This window comes from Prinia subflava, chromosome 2, assembly GCF_021018805.1.
Source record: "Prinia subflava isolate CZ2003 ecotype Zambia chromosome 2, Cam_Psub_1.2, whole genome shotgun sequence".
NCBI lineage: Eukaryota > Metazoa > Chordata > Aves > Passeriformes > Cisticolidae > Prinia > Prinia subflava.
The window spans coordinates 91,919,233-91,933,762 of NC_086248.1; the positions used below are offsets into that span (position 1 = coordinate 91,919,233).

A 14,530-nucleotide genomic window follows, 5' to 3' on the forward strand; every position below is an offset into this window, starting at 1 on the left:
AATGTTTATTCAGAGACTGTTTGAACTGCTTATAAAATGGTATGTCGAAACCAGGACATACTGATGAAAATCTGACACATTTCACTCATCTTCAGAGAAAGAGGGCAAGTTACAGGAGTTCTCTCTACAATACTTGGAATCACGTTTTGGTTTACTGTGCAGGTATAACCACAAAGTCTGGATTTCTTACCACACAGAGCTCCAGCACGGCCTTCCAGTGTTACTTGCCAGGTGAAAGAATCTCCTCTTGCCTTCTCAGCTTCCAGTTCCTTCAGAGAACGTGGAAACACGTTTCGCCACAGCAGCAACATCTTAGGCAGATGATATCGGACAACAGAAGGACCTACGTAAAAAAATAAAGGGACAGCACAATAAAAATGTGTATTTAAGTGTGAAAAATCTGCTGTGAAGGCTTTTGCTCTTCAAACTATTTTTGTCTTATTTCACTTCTCTTCCCTTTTGCCCTACAATGAAAAACAAATTAAATTCTTTCTCATTCCTAGGTTGAAAGTGTGGCATGTAATTACTATACATCACATTTGCTTGTGGGTATGTGTCCTAAAATAGGAAACAGACTACCCCACCTACTGTCATGTCATACAGAACCATGGTCAACTGTCTTTTTACTATCTTTTTATTCGGACTTCTAATCTTTTTATATTAATTTTGAAGGCAGGTTCTTTAGCCTTCTCTAGCCTGTTCATAAAATAAATAGAAAAATAATTGATAGTTATTGATTATGTAAACTAGTTTAACAGTCAAGGTTTTTTTGAAACTCCCGAAAAAGATCCAGTGCAAGAACATTAAAAACAACCACAATAGGAATTCACTGTTAGAAAAACATGACAATAAACTGATGAAAGACAAAATTTAGAGAAACGAGATGAAACACAAATGGTATTTGATGAGAGATCAAAATACTGCAAAATGCATCAAAATTTTATGATATATTCCAGTATAAAAGAAACTCAAAAGAACAAAAGAAACAGAGAAGAACACCACTGCTGCAAAATTCAAGGGTATACTTACAACCTCTCAAAATGCAGCTTGTTATACTTCTGTAATGGCAGATACAAACATGACGCTGGCTTTTTTAAAAGAAAATGAAGGGCTTTTAAACTGACAATTCTACTCAGTGGTGTTGCTTATCTGGAGACACATATGCAACTTGTTGGAATGCTAACTAGGTTTCATTTACTGTCTGTTTCTTCTGCACCACTGTATTAAGGAAGGAAGTGTATGGGCACTTTTGCCCCTTCAGAGAATGACTTAAAGGCTGGTTTTCTAAAAACAGAACAGAATTTTATTCTTCAGGTATGATGCCTTCTACCATACTTCAGCTTAGATAAGCACTAATATTTCACTTCTCTCCAGCACAAGTTGCTGAAGTGCACTAGCACTCTGCTTCCCTTGTATAAATAGTCTTGTGCTGGATAATGAGCCTATTATGTGTAAAGCCCATTTGCCAGAGTGGATGATCAGAAGAGTTGGACAAGCTTTAAAATAAAAAGAAAAACCAAACCATTTTTACAAACCTAAAGTCATAAGTGCTCCAAGTAAAAGCCATCCAGCCTGAGTCCTCTGCAAGGAGAGCCTGCTGTTCTGCGCAGCAGTGCGCAGCAGATCCTCGGCAATACTGACCACCATCTGCACCAAGGGCAAAACACAGGGCTTAAAAACAGAAATGAAGCCACTGCTAGCTACCTCCACTTGTTCACTCTTACACACTAAAGATGTTCTCAAATCATTTGAATTGACCTTCCACAAAGAACCAATGCACATTACACTTCATGCTGATGATTAGTGTTTTTCATATGAGAACATGGCCAGTAATATTCTCTTCAGCAATTATTTCAGCAATTTTTTAGTATTTCAATTTCTCTTCAGCAAATTTGAAAGAGAAAGAGAGAAAAAGAGCTGTTAAATATTGCAACTGAGATTCTGAAAGCATGTGCTCTGGCCACTACTCTAGCCTAAGACACAAGCTCAATTTCAATAATGCTTTAACTCATTAGCATACCACCCATTTTGCAACGCTGTTACCAGAAGATAAATAGGCATCTTTTAGTACACTCACAGATGAAACACTCACTAGCTCACCTTTCCTTTGGCATGAGGAATGCCCAGAGGACACTGATGCACACCACCTAACAAAGCAGCCATTGCAAAACTGTAGCCACTAACTGCTTCAGGGGAGGTCTTCAGATTGTTGAGCCTCTCTGCACATCTGTCTAAAAAGGGAGTGAGCTGGAAGGGCAGCGCCACGGCCACACAGCGCAGGCACCAGGCCGCAGCCAGCCGAGCCGCCATGCTGGGATGAAGGAGAACCGAAGTTACCGTCTCCAAGAGACCTGCAGAAAGGAGAGTTCACAGTCCTTGCCTTAGGATGCACTCTTTAATATACATATGCTTTTTAATATACATAGCTAAGCAAACTGAATCAATACTAGACAGCCAATGTGAAAGTTAAGAAAGTCAGAATTCAAGTATTTGAATTTGTTGGCTTTGCCTTTTCCTTCTCAGGAAAGATGGTAGTTGTTACAAGCATTATGCTGCTCCCCATCAGGTTTTGTCAGCAAAGGTGCAGCTGTCAGAGCCACAGCACTGACTCCTACTACTTAAACACTGAAAAGAGGCAGCAGTGAGAGCAGGCACTGGATGAGACAATTCCCATAACACTTTACAGCTTGCCAATAACAGAGCAACAGTAACGCTGATCTGTGGGTTTGCCTCATCTTGTAGCCAAGCACATGCTGCTGATGTCACTGACTGCTGTATTCTGCTTTTGACATGGTGATGTCCCCTCTGCAGCAAGTTTACATCCTTCTACACTCTCCAAACTTCTGTGCCTACCTAATCCCACTTTCTAACTGCACCCTCCAATCTAATTTGTCTCCATACCAACACTTTCTTTAGTCGAAATCTTGGCAAACTTCTACTTCAAAGCCCCCACTGCTGCTTGTTTTCTCTGGAGCTAGTGAACAACTTCTACCTGCTGAGTTCATGGCAGCTAACAGAAATAATACTGAGATACAGGCCCCTCTGTTCTTATGAGACACAGCTGCCAGAAGGAATAAATATGAGCAGTCTTCCCTACTCCAAAGCTGGCATAAAATCAGTTTGGGAAGAATGTCATATGCAACAAGACAACAATCTATTATACAATGGAATGTCTTAAAGAAGTTCATACTTCCAGTGGAAAACACATAGGCATCAACAAACTCAAAAAATGTAAAGCTGCAGCACTACAGAATAAACGTGGATTCAGATACTGAAACAAACCAGAATTAAACCCCACACAAACCCTGGGAAACTTCAGCCAAAGAACTGCTTCTTTTACAGGGGCCTACGAACAGCTTCATCTCAACAAAATACTTTTGCCTCCCCACAGAAATTTGGTATTTAAAGGCAATAGTTCCCCAGGAGCAAATATTTCAGACCTTACATAGCAAAACAATGTATTTAAACCATTATTGTAAACAAACCAATACCAAAATTACCACTTCACTCACCCTTAGAAAGGGCTTCAGACAGACCCCAGTCAATAGCTGTTTAATACTCGGTCAAACTTGAACTAAAGTGAGAGTACTACACACAATGAGCTGGACAACTGTAGCTATCTGGAGTACTACAGGAAGTATCAATTTCATAGGTTTATTTCTTTCCTATTCATTTATTATTTAAATAGATTTAATGATATTTTATATTAATTGTTCAAATGCCTCACTTAATCTATTTCCATTTCTTTGCTTACCAATAGAGGGCTCTTGAATAAGAGGAGATGCAGTGGCATTCAGACTCTGGACCAGACTACCCAGCTCCTGGAGGGCACACACCATGACGTGCTGGCTTGCAGCTACATCAGCAGCTCCTGATTTATTCTCACTGTTAGCATCATTCACTACTGCTTCTGCAGAAAAGAAAACAAGAGTGTCTTGTTTCACTACCATCCGAATCCCACCTGAGCACTCACAGGACAGAAAGTGACAGATTCATTTTGACATCAATCCTACAGTAAAACAAAACCACAAGTCTGCTCATGGTGAGAACTAACAAAACAAACATATTCTGCAGGGAAAGAGTTCTACAGCTAACATAGTTAGCTAAAAAAACTTTGTCCACAGCCAAACACAGTTGTCTGAAGACTACAAAAAACAGATGCCCAGCAGCTGCTAAGGACAGCAGAGTACTAAGAGGTAGGACAAACAGTGTGACACAGTAAAAGCACTTATACAAAACATGGTGTACGTGTGTATCTATACACAGTAACAAAATATACAATCTTGACATATCTAGGTTCTGCATATAAATTTGCATGCATATATGTTCAGTGAAACTAAAGAAGAGACCCTTAGTAAATAATTAATCACAATTTCTATTCACCTCAGTGTACCCAGTTGAGTTTCTTAATCCCACAGTATGTTCTCCTACAAAATATCCCAGAAGGAGCAACTATCTCTTCAAAAAGGGACTTCATACCAGCTTAATGTCTGTGTGTCTACTACAGAAGAAATTTAGAGAATGGTCTGCTGTATATGAAGGGAAGCAATTATTACTAAGTAGAAAACTTTCCCATTTTTCATCACATTCATGAGAAATCCTTAAATAAATGAAAGTTCTTCAAACTATCCAAATACAAATATCCAAATGAATTTCCTGAACTTTGACAAGGTGGCAGGAGGAGTATTTTCTGCAACTGTTTCCTCTCAGAAACAGCATTTCAAAGGACTTGTTTTCCTGGAAGTAGTACTTAGAGTAATGAGAAACTGTTTAAAGTTCCATCCCTACCCCATCAAAAAATAGTTACAAGAACTTGCAAAAGTTTCTACATCAATTTCATTTCCATATGTTAAACATTGTTTCAAACTCAAATTAGATGGCAGGAGAAAAGAAAGATACATTTGGTTAATAAAGTGATGTGTATTTCCAATTTACTCCTTTCCATCTCCAGCTTGAGTTAATTCCTTTCATAAGAAACAGATGCCAAGAGAGTTTTGTTAGCCCTCTTAGTGATTCCATATTCTGCAAAGTTTTACAAAGGGATCATATTCTACAGATTACATCATTTTTGTCATAAAATCCCATTAATTAATTATTAGTATGGATATTAGCAGGGAAGACACAAGGACCTACAAGATCTTGACCTACAGGACTTTCAACACTGTTAGTAAAGAACTCTGCATGACTTCCAATACAACCTATCCCAAGACAGATGGCAAATGCGTATTTTCTTCCCCACTTCCATTCTAGGCTTTTGGCAATGCAATTGCTATCTGGGATAACAAGCCAGTGTCATACAAGAACTGAACCTTTGAACATTTGAAACAGACAGCAGATGGTCTTGAACACTTCCCATAAGAACAAAATTACTCCTCAAAGTAAAAGAAAGCTGAAAAATGGGTGCCTCAGTAAAATAACAGTAACTTTCAACTGGTCTTGAATGAAGAAAAATGGTTCTCACCCACTGCCTTCATTTGTTTACCGATGGCTTGACATATTTCTTTGGCAGCTGCAATCTGTGCTTTCTCCCCCAGCAAGCTGCCCACAGTTGCTCTCAGGATGAAGGAGACACATCTTCGAGAGTAAACAGCCTCCACGTGGGTCTGAGTTGCACGAGGGTGGGACACCAGATCAAGCACGTGGGACAGAAAGGTGGCGAAGTTGCGCTCCAGCCACTGCCCTCCCAAGGTGGTAACAAAGACAACGTAGGCCTGCAAATCCACAAGTCACACAGCAACCCCATCAAAACAGGAACAAAACACTGTGTGCACCTACAGCCAGACTCAAGCACAGGGCACAACAGCAACACCAGTCAGCAACAAGCAACTCCAACCTAATGAGGTTACTCAGCATGAACCAATTCAGTCTCTGCATCTTTGCTACTGAAACTCAACTTTCTTCAGTACCAACAGTAGCCCTTATATTGGGGTGCATAAAATACCCTTGGAAATTGACAGCAAAAAACCCAATTCATTGCTTTAAATGTGCCTCTTTCTAAAAAAGTTAAGAACACCATGTAGATAAAAGCAGCAAGATCAATGTGTTCCAGTTCACAATGAAAACCTGGCACATTCACCAAGTTCACCTGAAAAAGGCTGAGAAAAATAAAGGGTCTCACAAAATAACCTATGATCAAAGCATCTAGATTCTGGGAAGTTACTGCAGCATATTGAAATGTGAGAATATTGGGTGAGAATGTCTGAATTTGAAGAGATGCTGCCACCACCTTTCTCTTTCAGACAAGAGGAGTTTCCATATTCATCAGATTTCATCTACTTTAGAGAGATATATGGAAAAAAGAAATGTAGTTTAACTAATCTGAGCTGCAGCTGAGAAGGGAGCCATAAAGGGTAACAGAGCACCCTCTCTAAAAAGAAACTAAATTTTAAGAAGGAACTAAAGTCTTTAAACATACTGAGTTTTCAAATATTTTTGCAAGATAATCTCACCTAATATACACTGATCAAGTAAGTTTTCCTTAGCTCGTATTTTATTCTATTATTACTGCATATTGATAATAAAAGATAGGTGAATGATACCTCATGTACATCTCACAAAAGAGTCAAATCAGTAAATTAACTCATACAGAAATACAGAACGGAAACGTGTATTTTTCCTACTAAAAAGGTTACAATTATGTATAAATTTTACTTCATTAAAAAAATTACCAACCTGGGTAACACCAACTCGCACTTCCCTATTGACAGATCCTCCTACTTTTAACATCTCTCCACCACTCTTCAGGAACCCAGATCCCCCTCGCAGAAATCCTGTGGCCATGAGCTCCAAGACCTCCTCAAGTGTGGCTCTCTTCACATTTTGCCGCATCACTTTTTAAAAAGAAAAGTAATCATTTGTTCCCAAAGTTCCAATCAACACAAGCAATGATCTTGAAACCAGACCTATTAACTCAAAACTGTCCTGCAAAAACAAATCTACCCAATATTTCAGATAAAAATTTGCTTGCATGCTTAAAAAATAAGCCACTTCTCCCAAGTGATTTTTGATAGTTTGCTCTTTTCTTTGTATGACTGCAACAGAGATACTGCATTCTTTTTAGCTTATTGTTTGTAAAAACAAATAATCCACTCACAAGCTTCCATCTACCAGACCAATGATGTGTCATGCAGCACTGTCATGTAACCTTGTACCGAAGGTGCAACCACGTCTGCCAATGCAGACACGGGATCCGGAAGGGCTCGTACCTGTTGCTTGCTTTGGTATCAGTGCTGTGGCCATGACTGTCCCCAAAAGCTTTGACACTGCAACTCGCACACCATAGTTTGAGTTCTCCAGAGCTTTAAAGCACAGCGTTGCAACATTCTCCAGTTCAGCTGTCCACATAAACACTGCCTCATTCTGTAATTCCAGGAGACACTGTAGGAAAAATAGACTTGCTAAGCATCAGGAGATCATTCTTACATTTTATCTAAGTATCAGACTGCAATTGTCAGGTTTATTCAGAAAATATTTTGCTATGAAAATTTCAAGAATTAATTTACACACATTCTCCCATATGCCAACTATCTCAGCTGAGTTGAGTACACAATCTGAAGAGTCATAGAATAGTCTAATACATAAATTAAAAAACTAAAAGAAAGCTCAACACAAGAACCATGTTACCAAAAACCTCTGCCACTGAGGCTCACAGATAACATATTCTAGCTCATATTTTTTTATCAAGAGAGGAATACAGTACTACAGTACCTGTGAAATAAGTCAAATGTCTGAGCCTGCAGTGTAAACTAGTAAGGACTTACCTTGTCCAAATAATTATCCAAATTCCCTTCCTAAACAACAGGTCCCAGTTCCAGTTCAGGTACTCCCAGGCCCAGCACAGAAGTCTCTGTGGCTGCTGAGCAGACACCCACCTTGGCCACGGCACAGCGCACTGCCATGGCCCGGTCGGTCAGCAGGGAGCGCGCGTTCTTGTAAATGTCACGGTGACAGGAAGCTGCCGCTCCTCCCAGCCCGCTGAGGACCTTCTGCAGACTCATCAGGATTTCACTGCGGCCCTGGGACTGCACACACACAAACACATTGATGCAAATTGATGCAAAAATGCAGACACAGCAGTCACATCAAGAACCAGGTGCATGCTTTGGCGTTTGCCTGCTTCCATGCAGGATTGTTTTCGCAAACATTGAAACCAAAGGCATGTATAACTGGTATGTGGCTGATTTTAAATAGAAGCAAACACCATACACAGATTTTCTTACAGTCCCGCAGCTGTCACATATATAGAGCCCAGGCAACCCAATAAAGTGGCTCTAGGTAAAATGCCTCGGCACTGTCCCACTGTTTATCAACTGCAGACTTGGGGAAAAAAAGAAAAAGTGGCTGGTAAGACAGAACGAGAAGCCCAAGTAAGTTAGCAGCTTCATGCTATAGCTGCACACAGGCAGGTACTTACAGTCTGAGAGCACACACACACAAACAAATACATAAATAATCACACAGGTACAACAGTAGAGCTGAACAGAACAGCTGCCACCACAAGATCCACTATTCCACCTTGTTCCAACAGAGGTATTTGCATAAAATCAGACCCACTGACAGCCCAGGATACATTCTCTCAATACCATGATGTGCTCTCTCTTTCCAGGGCACAATGTATCCTGCCCACATACAGAGTAACAACTTCCCTACAAAATTTAAGTATTCGTTATTAATTTTTAACAACTGAATGTTTATTCAGAGTACATGGGCAAAAATCCTAACACAATAGTTAGAAATGACAGATAGTAATTTTTGAATTTTAATTACTGATGCCACTATTGAAGTAACTATTACAATATTCACATGATAAAGTCTAAACTCTCTGGAGGAGACTTGAAACTAGCTGGGCAAGTGATTTGCATCCTTCAATAAAGAAGGAAAACAATCTAGACAATTTGGCAAACGCCTCTGGAGGAAGCAGGTTTCAGTTTAAAATGGAATTAAGACCACATAAATCAACTAAAACTTACTTCTGCACTTTTCAGAGACTTTAACAGATTATTCACAGTTTCTGGAAAAGAACTACCCAGCATTCTGCCCATTTTTTCATAAAATGCTCCAACACATGCCACAGCAGCCCTATGAGAAAACAGAAAGAAAGAGTGCACATATTAATGTATCACCCAAATGAAAGCAAACAGTTAAATACAAAGGTATGTGCTAATCAACATCAATGAACAAAAACATATTTGCTAACAGTCCATGAAATAGTATATTTGTTTACCAAAAAAAAGGAACAGGAAAGTTACCAGCTTTTAGGAATACAAATGTACTTGAAAAGGTATTACTATAGGATCTACACAAAGAGTGAAAATTCTGGAGAAAACAAGATAGGCTGAAATCTCAGCAAGGGTTTTATGTCTCAATAAACTGCCTCTTTTCCGAGCATCTGCAAGAAAGGCCCTAGCCTGTAATATTTCCTGACAAATTTTTGTAGATAGTGAATCATGGGGTTTTTTCAAGACTAAGAACTTAAACTGAAGACATTTATTGCATAACAAAAGAAAATTTACAGACACGGTAAAATCTCTGGATCCATAAACAGTTATTTACATGTTTTTCTTGCTCTATCATTTGAGATTAGGAATATTTAGTTATCACCACATTGCAGTTATATATACAAACTGTCCCAGGACAGCCACAGAAGCAGCTCCTGAAAACATGCATGTTTTCACCATAAAGGAATGAGGCTTTGTTTAAAATCTGTAATTGATGGCTAAATAGGTTTTTAGAGAAGTTACATCACAATCTCATTACATCCCCTTAATGGGCATGTGTCCATTAAAAAACACTCCCCACTTATATAAGTTCCTCATACAGCTGCAAGAGCTAGAAATAAGAGGACAGTCTCTGCCCAAACAGTCACTATTTCAGATTTTATTGTCAAATCCTATTGTCATAACAACTGAAGGCAAGACCAAATTTGGGCTCACTAGACACCGTGAACATATGAAACAGAACATGGGGAAGTATCAAAAACAGTTTCAGTGGGAGTTGGTTGTGGCATTAACCAAATTCCTACCAATGGGACTGCTCCTATGGCTAAAGACAAACTGGATCATGCATCCATGCACACACACATCTACACGTAGAGGCTCTGCTTGAGAAACCTTGCAGCTTAGCTTGGCAGGGGAATAGAAAAAGCAACATTTGATGGGGAAAAAAGCTTGAGTTACAATTCTCTAGGCACAGACAACACTCTGGTTTGACAATGTGCAGGTTCCACCTTGAACAGGGTACCTGAGCACAATCTGCAGTAATTGCACTGGTGGAATGCCTTCATTAACTCTTATCCTCTCCATGCCATAAGCAGGTGAAGAGTCACAACATAGTACCTCACCTAGAGAAAATGATTTCACTTCCACATAGACATGTGTGTGTCACATTTGAGTCCTGCCCTGCCCAATCACAATCCAGTGCTTTTCTCTATCTATATCAAGCATATGTAACTCCAAACAAGCACACAAAATATAAGTAAAAAAACGTGCACATATATAGGCAGATTCTTCTGCAATATGCAGGATTACTTGGCTTTAAAATCACTCCCCTTTCCCCAAAACATACAGTTTGGTGGGCAGGTAGGCTGCAGTATCATCTTTGCTCTTGATGATGTCGTTACACTTGTCAAGTGTCTGAAAAACAGTGAACGTGTCTCCAATGCTGTAGAGAGCAGCAAGATTTTTTGCAAGCAGCTTCCGTGTGGGTGGCCCAGGGGAACTGCTGATGAGTCCTGTTAGCTGTTCCACAAGTTTCTTCTGTTTTTCCTTGACATCTGTCTGTTAGACCAAAAATAAATAAAGAAAAGGAGCTTAATCCTCTGTGTTGCTTCCAATACCCAGAAAAATCTACAAGAAATGGAAATAAACCTTATATCACTCCTGATTGTATGTAACTCAGCAAATGGCTTGTCTCAGAGAGATATGAGATACATTCAACAGCAGAGACAGATGATAAATGCTCAAAATTAACTGCTGTCCTATTTAATTTTTCCTTTTCAAAAATACTTACTAGCTGCCTACTGACTGCCTATAATTAAACACTTAAAATGTACAAATTAGCACAGAGACTCTTCAGGCTGAATCTGAAACCATACAGGTACCATCTGGCCATTACCTGTCAACTTTCTCTGGCATGAAATTAATACAAACGCTTTTTAAAAGAAAGTTTCTTTAGAAAGAAGGGGGGGGGAAGCCATTAAATTACCTTGTTGGCAGCTACCAGCACTTTATCCAAAAATCTCAACCATTCAAAGATAAAAACTGGTCTCTTTGCTTCTGTGATTTGAGCTAATGCTTCCTCGTTCAGTAACAAACTATGAGCCAGCTCCATAGTGGATTAAATTCCAATTTTATTGCAAATTCGTGTAGAAACTCTAAAATAAAAATGTAAATGTTAGTATAAAGTACAGTACATCAGTACAAAGCTTTGAAATTCAAATGAAAATATTCAGCTTGCTTAGACTTCTTAGCTAAACAGTCCCACCCAAAAGCCACTACATTTACATATTATTTGTAAATACATATTTACAAACTGAGTCCACTCATTAGTATTTTAGGGAACAGAGCTATTAATTGTTAAAAGAGCACCTACAGGCAATTTCAGGGTACGAACTCTCAGCCAAGAAAAATACACCAAAGTCCCTGTTTAAGGAAGGTAAAGGAATCATCTCACTGTCTCCACTTACATTAAAAAGGACTGTCACAAGTCAAGACTCTTGAGGACACTCCCAAAGCTGGGGCATGAATCTGGCCTGCTTGTCAACACCTTCAGCAGACGAGCTGAGAAGATGAACCTACCACAAGTCAGAATTTCCAGCCAACAAAAGTCTGAGAGAAGCAGTAACAGCAATAGGATTTAGCATCACTGACCTAAGATTTCCCTGATCCCTCTAGCCTTGCCTTAAGTGCTGGACAAGTGAAGCCCCTGAAATCCAGCAAGCCTCAGGGGTGACAGCCCAGAACACAAGACAGCAGCCAAACTACTGCAGGTGTCTCCAGCAGGCAAAATCCTGCAAATGGAACACTGCTCAATCCTGCTCCATCAATGGGGGCTGGCATCAAAGCACTACCAAAAGCACTGTGAGCAAACACTCTGCCAACTTCATCTGAGCAAACCACCAGAAAAAAGTGTAGCTATTCAAAGCAGAGCTCACAGAAGAAAAAAACCACAAAATTTACCTAAAATCACATCTAATCAACCAGCTCCAGCAAAAAGAAACCCCAAAAAGCAAGCAAGCAACCCAACCTCAAAACCTGAATACAGCGATGCTGAAACCAGGATCTCAGGCAAAACAGAGAAAGCAACACAACTACAGAGTATTATGTAAGGCATCAGATTTCAGCAGACATCATCTCTTTGACAGCTGCACTGCTCCACTTGTGCTCTCCAGAGCTCATAGCTGCTTCCTCATTCAGGGTCAAACTCAACAAATTCCTAAAGTCAAATGAACTGACTTGAAGTGATTTTTTTTTTAAACAGTCCCCACATGAGACACTAGTAAGGTGACATATTAATACTGTATATTTCTATACTGTATAATATATATCTAATACTGTATAATTCTAAGCCCACCTTAATGATTTGGTCCTGATGAAACTAAAGCATCACAATGTCTTTAATGTTAAGGTTCTTCCCTGCACTTTGCTATTTTTCGCTGCATACAGCTCCAGCAAAGGGGAAGAGCCACACGTGGAATGCACACAGCCCTCCCTAACTCCTCCAAAGACATTTTCTGTCGATTATTTTTTGTTTGTTTTTTCTTTACAGTTATAAAGAACTGAGAAAGCATTATCTGTCAATAACACAGACACATCACCTCAAAACACCTCTACAGGAGAGCAGAGAGAGACGCAATGAATGACGGCACCGGGATTCTTTGGATATCATCCCAGAGACCTGCACCGCTTGTGGCACCCACACAGCACATAAGCACCGTAAGTTCTGTAGGACAGCACAGCTCGCTGTTCCTTTTCCTCCCCACACAAAAGGTTTCATCTGCACCTGGCCACAAGAGTCACAGACACCTTTGGTACCTTCCCCACGCTCCCGTACAGCTCCATCTCAAATGTAGGAAACACAGGCTGAAAGCAACAAAACCTGCACATACAGGTTCGAGGCATCACGCACAAGAACTACACAAATACTAAGCTAACTGAGCAGCCAGTCTAACACAGAGCTACTTACATAGACAAAACCCAAAGCTCACTGACACTGGCCAAAGGGTTGCTCAAAAAAAAAACCAGTGAAAAGCCTAGCGAGTTCTACCGATACTGGTAAGGATCTTGCTGTGAATGCTACAAGAAAAAAAAATACACTGTGATCTCCCACAGGATGCAGAGCCAAAGCCCGTCAAAGTCAACCAGCAGCCAGTGAAGTACGCTGGAGCATTACACAGACATGAAAAGGTTCACACATACTAATATTCCTTTCTACACTCCAGCTGTTTTCCTATTACTAAACCAACTATTTGTATCTTCATCACGGGCGCGCTTCAGCGGAGTGAGAAAGCCGAGAAACAGGCAAGTTTAGGCCAAGTCACACTCTCCTGAAGGGCTCCGTCAGGTGAAAAGGTTTTCACGCCTGGCTCCCCTTACCTGTACCGGCTACTTCAGTAAGCTGTAGCAGCTCTCAAGGCATCACGCCCGGTTCTGAGTACCCCTCAGGAGGCACTGCCACGGTGCAGCGCCGGCCGCCAGGGCAGGATGCTCACTCGGGCAGTGAGGCTGAGGGGACGATGCCGAGGGAGCGGTGCCCGCTGCCTCCGAGCGCGCACAGGCGCACGCCGGCCCCGCACGCCGGCCCCGCACGCCGGCCCCGCACGCCGGCCCCGCACGCCGGCCCCGCACGCCGGCCCCGCACGCCGGCCCCGCACGCCGGCCCCGCACGCCGGCCCCGCACGCCGGCCCCGCACGCCGGCCCCGCACGCCGGCCCCGCACGCCGGCCCCGCACGCCGCCAGCGCCGAGGGCAGCGCGGAGCTGCCCCCGCTCCGCCGCAGCCCCCGGGCCGGGCCGGGCCGCTCACGGTCACTTACGCTCCTCCCGTGCGGCGGCCGCGTCCCGCCAGCTCGGGGCTGCACCAGGCGCGACACCGCGGCCCCGAGGGCCGGTCACGGTCACGGACAGGCGTGGGCGCTCAGCCTCGGCACCATCACCGGCGGGCTCGGCCGCTTCAGCCCTCGCCGTGCCCAGGTCCGGCGGGCGCGGAGGGGCTTTGGAGGGACACGAGCGGCGCTGCCCCAAGCCCGGCCCCGACGCAGCCCGGTAGCGCGGAGGCACCGCGGCCGCGCAGCAGGAAGCGGGAGAGGCGCAGGCGCCGCCGGGCGGGGGCGGCCCCGCGCAGGCGCCGCGGAGCGGCCGGGCCGGGTCGGGCTCGGTGGGTGCGCGGTTCCCGGGCAGGGTCGGGCTCGGTGGGTGCGCGGTTCCCGGGCCGCTCCCGGCGCTGTCCCTGCTCCTGGCCCTTGGCTGCAGCTCGCCGGGGCTCCCGGTGGTGGGCGGTAGCGGAGCCGGGAGGACGCGCAGTGGGCTCGGAGG

General features: G+C 42.6%; 1 protein-coding gene across 2 annotated transcripts in view; it reads right to left on the minus strand.

Annotated features, from left to right (window-relative positions):
- The window catches only part of HEATR5B (HEAT repeat containing 5B), a 57,905-nt gene extending 43,734 nt beyond the window's left edge, over positions 1–14,171 (minus strand). Inside the window, exons 1-12 of one of the 2 annotated variants that reach the window (XM_063391010.1) lie at positions 14,032–14,171; positions 11,203–11,371; positions 10,564–10,775; positions 8,970–9,078; positions 7,872–8,021; positions 7,206–7,377; positions 6,673–6,830; positions 5,462–5,711; positions 3,755–3,910; positions 2,101–2,351; positions 1,536–1,647; positions 191–343 (exon numbers count right to left, since the gene is read on the minus strand). In XM_063391010.1, the coding sequence (XP_063247080.1) occupies positions 191–343; positions 1,536–1,647; positions 2,101–2,351; positions 3,755–3,910; positions 5,462–5,711; positions 6,673–6,830; positions 7,206–7,377; positions 7,872–8,021; positions 8,970–9,078; positions 10,564–10,775; positions 11,203–11,328 (1,849 nt within the window). In that variant the 5' untranslated portion in view covers positions 11,329–11,371; positions 14,032–14,171. Of the gene's footprint in view, positions 1–190; positions 344–1,535; positions 1,648–2,100; positions 2,352–3,754; positions 3,911–5,461; positions 5,712–6,672; positions 6,831–7,205; positions 7,378–7,871; positions 8,022–8,969; positions 9,079–10,563; positions 10,776–11,202; positions 11,372–13,592; positions 13,715–14,031 lie in introns of those variants that run through there. The other variant, XM_063391009.1, reaches the window with a different exon arrangement.
- Positions 14,172–14,530: the final 359 nt, after the last annotated feature.